Source organism: Silene latifolia, chromosome Y (assembly GCF_048544455.1).
Source record: "Silene latifolia isolate original U9 population chromosome Y, ASM4854445v1, whole genome shotgun sequence".
In the NCBI taxonomy this organism is placed as follows: domain Eukaryota; kingdom Viridiplantae; phylum Streptophyta; class Magnoliopsida; order Caryophyllales; family Caryophyllaceae; genus Silene; species Silene latifolia.
The window spans coordinates 83550776-83562237 of record NC_133538.1 but is presented as its reverse complement, the minus strand read 5'-3'; the positions used below and the strand labels follow the sequence as shown (position 1 = coordinate 83562237).

General features: G+C 43.8%; 1 protein-coding gene across 1 annotated transcript; it reads right to left on the bottom strand.

The window, feature by feature from the left end:
• Positions 1-10373: 10373 nt before the first annotated feature.
• On the bottom strand, positions 10374-10814 carry LOC141628432 (uncharacterized). Its single transcript, XM_074441578.1, has one exon. The coding sequence runs from the start codon at positions 10812-10814 to the stop codon at positions 10374-10376; it is 441 nt and encodes a 146-aa protein (XP_074297679.1).
• Between the last annotated feature and the right edge of the window lie 648 nt (positions 10815-11462).

Genomic DNA, 11462 nt, shown 5'->3' with positions numbered 1-11462 from the left:
AATAGAGAAGAAACAGAGTTTGAAGAAGTTGTATTATTCGATATTATTCAACGTGTATCACAACTCGTATATATATTGTTACAATGTTAGACTATATCTTTGACCTTCCTTAATTCTATCCTATATAATAGGTAACTAAATAATATTCTACAATCAAATATACATCAAGATAATTCACAGTATCTTTGCATATTCCGCATATCCCAGAACCATATTCTAACACTCCCCCTCAAGTTGGAGCACTTGGTAAAACGAGTCCCAACTTGAATTGCATATGATCATACGATTCTCCTCCTAGCGCCTTTGTAAACAAATTTGCGCTTTGTTCCTTGCTCCTAATATGAAACGTATTGATCGTGTTTGAAACCAAATGTTGTCGCACGAAATGACAATCTATCTCTATATGCTTAGTTCGGTCATGAAAAACCGGATTCTTAGCTATATGAAGTGCTGCTTGATTGTCACAGTATAAACCCATTGGTTCTGTATGAAAAACGCCAAGGGATGCGAGAAAAGCCTTCAACCATATGAGCTCACTTGTCACCGCTCCCATAGCCCTATACTCGGCTTCTGCTGTCGATTTGGCCACCGTTACCTACTTCTTTGCTCTCCATGAAATCGGTGATTCCCCTATCGACACATAATATCCGCTTAATAACCTTCTTGTTATCGGACAACTCGCATAGTCGGAGTCACAATACCCCCTTAGTTGATAATCCGAATTCCTTCTCAACGTTATGCCTTTACTCGGATTTCTTTTGATGCAGCGAACCACTCTCAAGGCCACTTCTCAATGCTCTTTCCTTGGCTCGTGTACGAATTGCGACAGTATATGTACCGAATAAACAAGGTCCGGTCTCGTTATTGTCAAGTACACTAATTTCCCAACTAGACGACGATACTTCATCACATCCTTCAATATATATCCCTTTGCGAGAGCCAAATTATGTCGAGGTTGGATTGGTGTATAGACGGTCTTAGCTCCTGTCATTCCGCTTTCTTCAATAATATTCATGGCATATTTTCTTTGGTTGAGAAATAACCCATTCGGTCCATGAGCCACTTCTATTCCCAAAAAATATTTAAGTCGTCCTAAATCTTTAATCCCGAACTTCTCGTCCAAAAAGGATTTGAAAGCTGCACAAGCCTTAATGTTATTGCTGACCACGACCATATCATCCACGTACACAAGTACCCCAATGAATATTCCGTCTCGATTAAATGTGAACAACGAATAGTCCGCCAAAGATTGCACGAATCCATAATTCTTCATTGATACGGTCAACTTTGCGAACCAATTTCGAGAAGCTTGTTTCAACCCATAGAGTGATTTCATTAACTTACACACTTTATTTTTTTCTTTTCTTTCGAACCCTTGTGGAATCCTTATATAAACTTCTTCTTCGTGGTCGCCATTTAAGAAGGCGTTGTTCACATCCAATTGCTCTATAATCCATCCCTTCTTCACGGCTACTGCGAACAAACACCGTACACTCGTCATCTTGGCCACCGTTGCATAAGTCTCATGAAAATCAACACCTTCTACTTCTGTAAATCCTTGTGCTACAAGCCTCGCCTTGTATCGTTCAATGACTCCATTTGCGTGATACTTGATTTTGTATATCCACTTACATCCGGTCGGTTTCTTGCCTTCCGGTAAAGTGACTATCTTCCAAGTACTGTTCTTCTTCAAGGCGTCAATTTCCTTCCTCATTGCTTCTCGCTGTTAGGGATAAAAATTACATCTTTTATTACTTATGACGTGGCAAGCATTGATTGGAGGATAGCAACTACAAAGGACCAATGACGTGGCGTATCATGAGCCATAAGATGAAAGTTAAACAAACACAGTTGAAATAATACTTTGTCAAAGCCCACGTGAGAGAATCAACAAACACTCCCTATTCTTATGGGGTTGACCAAGGGATTAGGAGCATAAGTAGGAAAGAAGTTTGTGGACTCTTGAGCTGAATCCAACATCTATATAAGGCAAGGGATGAGCAACGCAAAAGGGCATCCAACATTCAAGCACTTTCAACACTTTACTGCTCAACACTCCGTCTATACTTAGCAATATTCCGCTAGAAAAATAATTCTTGTATTTCCTTACTCACAAATTCTATCTCGATTATAGTGCCAAATTGGTGGGATTCCGACTCCCCCCGCGGTTGTTCCCATATCGGGTTTTCCGCGTCACCAAAAATTTCTCGTGTCACTCTCTTATTTTGTTGTTTATTTGTACGTTAAATTCGTTGCATTCATTCCGTCGTTGGCCATAGATTAATCACTATCACTCACTAAATTAAATCAATAGTCGGTAAATTTTTACCAAAATAATTTGGCGCCCACCGTGGGGCATAGTGATCATTTTCTATAGCCAAATCTCGCAAAACCGAACCAGCCGTCACAATGTCTGGAACCAGCCAGAATCCTTCCAGCAGCCAGAGCATGTCAGCCATGTCTTCAGGAGCAGGACTCTCCCCTGCTTCTGCAGGATCAGCAATCGCTTCTCCAGCATCCAGCTAGATGGTTCCCGTCAGCATGTCACCCAGAACCATGCCTCTGCCTCTGCAGCCGACGCAGATACCCAAGGCAGCAGGCGCACCCAACCAACCCAGATTCAGCAGGGAAAGCAGCCCCAGCAGAGGTGAAGCTGCATCCAGAGCCCCAATCCAGGAGGGATCAGGTGCAGAAGTTCTCAGAAGCAGAGGACCTCCAGTGCTTGACCCGATGCAGGTGATGATTCAGGGGATGGATACTCTACCTCAGGCCGTTCAGGATCTGAGGAAGGACAACCAGAACCTGATTGCACAGATCGTGACAACAGTCCAGACCAAGCCAACACCAGCACCAGAGGCTCCTACCAGAACCAGCGGTGGAGGATCGAGTCGATCAATTCCGTCAGAATTAGTCACCAGACTGGACCTTGCAAGAGTAGCACCCAGCGAACCAATTGAGCCTAGAGGATTGGGATGCCTATCATTTGATAACCCGTCCAGCCTGCAGCAGACATCATGTAATGCTTTGTTTAGCACCCGTCAGATCCGACCTTCCGCCTTTACAGTACCCCGCACACCGACGTCGGGATGGCAACCGACTGTCATCAACGCAGCACTCCATCCTGCAGCCGGTTCACAAGTGGAGCTCGGATCGGAGGATCGCAGCAGAGACACCAGGATGGCACTGGATCCATAATCGTCAACACACCAAGTAACCATTTATCCAAAGACAGGCCAATTTTTCGGAGTGCCCTGGCTCGGAGGTACACTGCGTTGGTTCCTTCCCGCCTGTTTCTAACCCTCTTGCAGAGCAGTAACTCGCTGGAGCAAAGCAGCATACCGTGAGCCGAGGGAGCGATGTACGGGATACCAGGCGTAGCCCGTCCGTTGGAGAAAGCAGTCCGAGACAGCTACGCAGACTCACCTTTCGTGGACGACATAGCCCTAGTCGGTGTTCCTAAGGGATGTGTGCCGCCAGCCATGACGCTCTACGACGGAACCACGGACCCACTCGATCATATCAACCACTACAAGCAGAAAATGATGGTGATAACCGCAACTGGATCCTTAAAGGAAGCTTGTATGTGTAAAGGATTCGGGTCAACCTTATCTGGAGTAGCTCTACAGTGGTTCGTCGGCCTGCCCAACAAGAGTATAGCTAACTTCGCCGACCTAGTTAATGCATTCAACCAGTTAGATTCACAAACACAGAAAGCCCGAGAAGGCCGGTGACCTCTACCTAGGATAGTGCAAGGGTTTGAGGAGTCTACACGTGATTACTTGAACAGATTCAACAAAGAAAAAGTGGCAATTCCGAGGTGCGATATAACAACCGCTATACAAGCCTTCCGCCGAGGACTGCACCAGGATTCAGAGCTATACAAGGACCTGACCATGCATCCATGCACTACGTTTGAGGAGGTACAATCAAAGGCGATTGCTGTCATAAGATTGGAGGAAGACTCTGCACCAATCAGAAGCATCTATGATTCAGACCCAGTATCCAGGAAAGCTCTAGTAGAAAAGAGGAGCGAAAGACCAGGACCCTACAGCAGAAGCGAGAATAAGGTGTCTGGAAGCACAGAAGGGAAGGACGACATAGACCTACCCCCAAGAGAAGATTCAAATATTTGGGTGGACAAAGGATATGAGAAAAGCATTTAAAGAATTGAAACATTATCTCAGCACTCCGCCACTCATGTCGAAACCAGAGCCAGGGGAGCCACTATTCCTGTATATGTCATCCATGTATAAAGCAAAGAATCGCATTGCTAGTACGAGCACAGGAGGGGTCACAACATCCAGTACACTACGTCATTAAGTCTCTGCTTCCTGCAGGGACCAGACCCAGACAGAGCAGGACATTCTGAATCTGGAGGAAGACAAAGAAGAACAAGTCTGGGAGCTACATGTGGACTAAGCCTCCAACGCAAGAGGAGCAGGAGTAGGATTGGTCCTCAAATCAGCCCAGGGAGATCTCATAGTCCAGGCTACACGATGTGAATTCAAGGCCACAAGCAACGAAGCAGAATATGAGGCCTTGATCCTGGGTCTGAAGCTAGCTCTGAATCTGAAAATCAAACACCTCCAGGATGATGGCGTACCTAGATATAGCAAAGGAGTTAACCCTCAGATTTGTCAAGTTCAACATCAAACAAATCCCCAGAGACCAGAACGCAGAAGAAGATGTGCTAGCCACCTTGGGGGCAACCTTCAAAGCAGGAGCCATCTCCACAATACCAATTGTCAACGTGCTGGAGCCAGCGATACTAAAACCTAAGCAGGAAGCAGGAGTGTTGTGCAGCAAAGAAGTGAAGAAGATACTCCAGATCGGAGGAAACCGTGCACTGGACTGGCTACGAGAATGACACCGCCAACAGATAAAAAGGAGGAAATCCCTCGTTGGACCCTACTTCAGATGCCTGGATCGGGAAGAGTCTCAGGCTGTTTTGCATGCTCTCCACAGTGGAGAATGTGGTAACCATGCAGGGGGCAGGAGCCTGTCCAATAAAGTACTGAGGTAGAAATACTTTTAGCCCACAGTGCGCAAAGATGCTGTAGAATTTGCAAAAAGGTGCGACGCCTGTCAGAGGCACGCACATGTCAGCCACCAGCATGGTCAACAACTGGGTACTCAGCCTACCAGATACAGCTCAGCCAGGTTCTAGATTTTGCTTTGAACATTTTCTAGCTCTGAATATTTTTATGGTTCTGAAAACTTTTTGCATCTATTCTGAATTTAACATTTTCTGGTTCTGAAAATTTTCTGCGTATATTCTGAGTTCAACATTTTCTGGTTCTGAAAATTTTCTGCGTATATTCTGAGTTCAACATTTTCTGGTTCTGAAAAGACCCTACATGTATTCTGACCCTGATATTTCCTGATTCTGAAAGTTTTTCAAGTTATAAAACCACTTTAAATGTTTCAAATAGAGAAATTCCTTTTTATAAACCTTTTCAAATAAATGGCCAAGTGAATAAAACGCAAACTAATCTGGCAGAGTCTGTATTCACTACAGAAGGCGTGTGTCCGTGGCTAAGCACGTACAACCGGGACAACCAGCCTCCCGCGATGCATTAGCACCCACGCAAGCCTGGCTTCTCTGAACGAGTGGGCATACTAGACCCCTTAGCCAGCATCCAAACAGCGATGGCCAAACAACCGACGTGCATGCACAAATCAAAAGTACGCCAGAAATGGCAAGATACAAAGCAAATGATTAAACACCTGCGACACTCGCAACACACGTTCAAACATAACCATTCTCAAGACACATCGATAAACATTGCATTTCCGACATATAAGTTCATAACGTGTCTACATTGGTTAGATCGCTAGATCATGCATTAGAAGGTCATCGCATACACCTAGGTTGTATTACTAACATTTCTCAGGTACCAGCTGCATATAAACTGCGTAAGCAAGTTTTGACAGAGGTTCTCAGCACCAGAAGCACATATGCCGACCAGACGCAGAACAGTAGAGTAAGGAGGAGGCTGGACCTAGCATCCATGAGCTGGATCCATCATTCACCAGCAGCGTGGGATCCATATGCAGAATTAGACCCAGAAACAGGAACAAACTCAGAGGCAGTAGTTCGAATACCAGGAGCAACATAAGTCACTTCTTCCTCGGCATCTGGCGCGTCAACAGGAGCACCTCCCCCTCCGCACTGCAGACAAAGACTTCCAGGTTCGGACCCACAGAAATTCTGCAGCCAGCTTTCTCTCTTCTGCTTCTAAATTCCAGCACCTGCACCTTGAAGGCTAGAGAAGCTTCAGTATCCAGAGCTCGTGAGAGGCGAATCTCAGCATCAGAAGTGCGACCCTCAGCATCATAGAAACTTAAATCTCTCGAGAATCTGAACTTGCCAAAAGCTCCAGGGAAACTCAGCAGCATGAGAACGAGATGCCGGAGTATATCCAGAAGCAGAACCATTTCCAGAAGCAGAAACAAACCCAAATGGTGGAGCAGACCAACAGATTGGAGGCATGGTTGCAAGTGAAGTAATCTCCATAAAAGTAGACTCTGGCCGAAGCAGTAACAACCCTATTTCTGGCACTAGATCGAGATGCAGAACCAGAATCTGCCTTTCTCTTCTCAGCAGACCTAGGAGCAGGAAACAGCATCCGACCAAGCAGACTCAGGTCTCGTGTAGATCTCGACCAGCCAAAATCTCCTGGGAATCTGAGTCCTACTTTGGAGGGACCCCCAGGAGCAGGGGACCCAGAGACAGGAGACTCAGAAGCAGGGTTGGACTCAGGAGCAGGGTAGGATTCAGAAGCAGGGGCTGCGTAGAAGCAGAGGTAAAGCCACGAGGTGGAACATATCCAGGAATAAAAGGCTTCGTAGCAAGCGGAGTGACCTCAATGGGAACTTGCTCCTTGGTTGAACCAGAGGCAGATCTCTTTTTTGCACGAATACCGGAAGCAGAGGCAAGGTCAGCTTTTCTCTTTTCGGCTGGCTTGGAGGCATCTTCAGCACGTCTCTTCTCCCTCAGAGCCAGAACCGCGGCAAGTGTAGCCTTAGGCTTAGCAGATCCTGAAAGAAGGTGAGAAGTCAAGAAACAAGAAAGAATAAAAAAGACAACAAGTCAAACAAAGAGCAGCAGATCGCAAATAAAGCAGAAGTAGAGCTACATATCAGACGACATAACATCCAGAACCAGAAAGACTAATTTCCCTCCTCATCTTGATGCTGAGAAGGAAAATTGGGGGCAATTGTTAGGGATAAAAATTACATCTTTTATTACTTATGACGTGGCAAGCATTGATTGGAGGATAGCAACTACAAAGGACCAATGACGTGGCGTATCATGAGCCATAAGATGAAAGTTAAACAAACACAGTTGAAATAATACTTTGTCAAAGCCCACGTGAGAGAATCAACAAACACTCCCTATTCTTATGGGGTTGACCAAGGGATTAGGAGCATAAGTAGGAAAGAAGTTTGTGGACTCTTGAGCTGAATCCAACATCTATATAAGGCAAGGGATAAGCAACGCAAAAGGGCATCCAACATTCAAGCACTTTCAACACTTTACTGCTCAACACTCCGTCTATACTTAGCAATATTCCGCTAGAAAAATAATTCTTGTATTTTCTTACTCACAAATTCTATCTCGATTATAGTGCCAAATTGGTGGGATTCCGACTCCCCCCGCGGTTGTTCCCATATCGGGTTTTCCGCGTCACCAAAAATTTCTCATGTCACTCTCTTATTTTGTTGTTTATTTGTACGTTAAATTCGTTGCATTCATTCCGTCGTTGGCCATAGATTAATCACTATCACTCACTAAATTACATCAATAGTCGGTAAATTTTTACCAAAACACTCGCCATTGCTCATTCTTAGCTGCCTCGTGATAGTAACCCGGTTCTCTATGCCCATCGATCTTTGCTAGAAAACCCTTGTGAGACTCGGAAAAACAATTAGTAATAACATAATTAACTAATGGATAACGCGTACCTGATAACGAGGATGCCCTTTGTGCGTGATGAGCATTCGACTTGGGTGTAATTACTCTCGTGGATTTACAATAATAGTCCTTTTTCCATGATGGTTCGAACTTTTCTCTAGCTCCACGACCTATGCTTTCCTCCACTCTCGGGTTTGCTGCTGTTCCCTCATCAGCATCACCACTCGTGGCTCCTTCATTTCCCTTATCACTGCTATTTGACGGGTTGTCATCATTGAAATTGTCAACAATTTCTTCCTCATTACCACGCACTACATCACCATCCATATCCCTCGTCACGCCTGCATTTGTATCACCCTTATCCGTTTCATTGCTCCCCCTCAAAACACGGGTTTCTTCATCCAGCTCCTCATAATCATAATTGTCCATGACCTGCTGATCATGCCTTAACTCGTTTCTGTCCCCGTGTTGTGTACTCATTTCGTTTTCGAAAATCAAATAAGGATATACATTTTCATAGAAAATAATATCTCGTGACACAAATACTCATTTTTCTTTTAAATCGTATATCTTCCATCCTTTTTTACTATGTGGATAACCGATGAAAATGCATCGTTTTCCCCATTCCCCAAATTTGTCTCGTGTTCTATCTTTATTGTGTGCATAACATAAACAACCTAGCACTTTAATGTTGTCAAAATTGGGTCTCTTTCGATACAAAATTTCAAATGGAGTCTTGCCATTTAGCAAAGGTGTAGGTGTCCGATTTATTAAATAAGCTGTCGTCAATATACATTCACCTCAAAAACATAAAGGCAGCCCCCCTTGGAAATGGAATGCCCGCGCCTATTCTAATATGTGATGGTGTTTTCTCTCCACTCGACCATTTTGTTGGGGCGTGTCAACATTGCTAGTTTGAAATAAAATGTCATTTTCCTCATAATAACGTTGCATCGGTCCGGACAATAACTCCGTTCCATTGTCACTTTGAATTCTTTTAACACAAGTCTCAAATTGGGTCATTACCATTTGACAAAAAAATTTCATTAAATCACCTGCCTCGCTTTTGTCTTTCATAAGGTATACCCAAACTCCCCGACTGTGGTCATCGACTATAGTCAAAAAATAATGAGCTCGTGTCAAACTAGCCACTCTATATTGCCCCCAACTATCACAGTGAATAAGGCCAAATAAAACATCACACCGCTTATTATTTAATTGAAAAGGTGTACGGATTTGTTTTGCCCTACAACAAGAATCACAAACTGTATCCGAAGTCCAATTCAAATTGCAACCAACCAAATTAGAAAAACGAGAAAATATATTCTTGGACGGGTGCCCAAGCCTCTTGTGCCACAAACGCTCCTCCTTCGTAACCGTCGTTTTAGCCACCAACTCCACCTTCTTTGGCTTGTAGTAATACACCCCATATCGATGCTCACCCCGTGCAATCATCATCCTCGTAGTCGGGTCCTGCATTTCATAATAGTCCGAATAAAATGTTATTACACAATTATTTTTGCTAATTAATTGTTGGACGGAAATGAGATCACAAGTGAGTGTTGGCACAAATAAAACATCTTTCAAAATAAAATCTTCACTCAATTTAACTTCTCCATGAACCCGGGCTTCTACTCGCCTACCGTCAGGTAGACTCACCATGGAAAAGTCCTCAACCCAGGCGTTTTTCAACAATTCTCGTCTCCCTGTCATGTGGTGAGAAGCTCCACTGTCTATCATGCATTCAATATCAACAGTTCATTTCATACCTTTCAATTTATCATTGCCATCTGGTCTCCCGTTTAGCAAAGTCCGTAGCCTTTCGATTTCTTGACTGGTAAATGGCAGGTTTTGCTGCGCTGGGTCCGTGCTCTTGGTCCCTGAAGTATTCCCTACCGCATTTGCCTGATAATGACCTTGAGCACGTCCTCTTCCTCTTCCTCGGCCCCCTGCTCCACGGCCGCTGCTTCCTCCTCTTCTACCACGCTCTCTTTCACGGGCCTTTACTTCCTCGTACCCGTGTTTATCGTAACAATTCTCCTTGATGTGGTAGTATTTTCCACAATGAGTGCACTGTGGTGGGTGGGTCTTCTTCATCGACTTCAGCCTTATAGTTTCCACTTCTTCCCCTTCCTCCATAGATTTTTGTCGCCATGGCAGCTTCAATTCGGTCCTCTTTGACTTTGGTCATCGAGGCATGTCTTTTTTCCCTTAATATAAGGGCATAAGCACGAGTTAGAGTTGCAATCGGATCCTCCATCAATAGGTTGGTTCGTATGTTTCCGTATAATTTCGAATCCAACCCCATTAGAAATTGATGAACCTTCTCTTCTTCTCGCTCCTTGGCTATTGAAACGGCTGCTCCACAAGTAAAACCCTTTATTTTGTTAAAATTCGCTAATTCATCCCAGATCGTCTTGAGCCGCGTGTAGTACTCGACCACCGAATCCTTTCCCTACTTACACTCATTGAGTTCATTTTTTAATTGATAAACTCGGGGTGCATTGTCGGCCGAGTATCTTGCACGCAATTCCTCCCAAATATCTTCTACTGGCTGTGAGAATGTAATGCTCGGGTGCAACTTTGGATCAATCACGTTCCGCAGCCACGCCCTTAGCATTGCATTACACTGCCTCCATGCAACCAATTCCACACTTTCCTCCTCATCGTCACCCTCTGGTTTGTTAACTTTGCCTTCAATGAAGGCTAATTTATTTTTTGCATCAAGTCCGTTTTTGACAGCATCTGCCCACAGATCGTAACTATTTCCATTGAAAACGATCTGCGTGACATTAAGATTCGGATTATCCGGAGGGTGAAGGTAAAGGGGCGATGTTACAGGAATGGTCTTTGGACCACTCATGCTGCTCTTGAGTTTTCCTTCATCACCAGGCATGGTGAAATCGGCGGATTTTGAATTTTCGTTTTGAAATTTGTGATTGGATCGCTTTCTCGCTCTGATACCATGTGAAAACCAAATACAGAGGAAAAGGAGTTTGAAGAAGGTTGTATTATTCGATATTATTCAACGTGTATCACAACTCATGTATATATATTGTTACAAAGTTAGACTATATCTTTGACCTTCCTTAATTCTATCCTATATAATAAGTAACTAAATAATATTCTACAATCAAATATACATCAAGATAATTCACAGTATGTTTGCATATTCCGCATACCCCGGAACCATATTCTAACATTAACATAATTAACAATAACTAATACAATGCTAAACAATTCCGAGATAAGACATTTTTTTTTTTGGTATTGACCGGGAGTATTCCTACCGACAGTTGGGGCAATCTCCTTCGGGATAGACATATTTAAAAGATACTAGTTGGTTGCACCGTGCGCGTTGCACACGGTCCCCCAAGATATTTTAATTGTTTACGTTTCATGTGCATGTTAGCGTATCCTGATTTGTTTTGGCTTTGTATATATTTTTTTCGCGATTTCAACAAATCTTTTTTTTGGCGTTATATTGTTGTGATTGTTGAATCGATTGCAAGTAAGATGACAAGCATACGTAAAGATCTAGTAT

What these genes read in the sequence shown, in the direction of transcription:
- LOC141628432 (XM_074441578.1), bottom strand. Translation starts at nt 10,814, where the DNA reads ATGCCTGGTGATGAAGGAAAACTCAAGAGCAGCATGAGTGGTCCAAAG.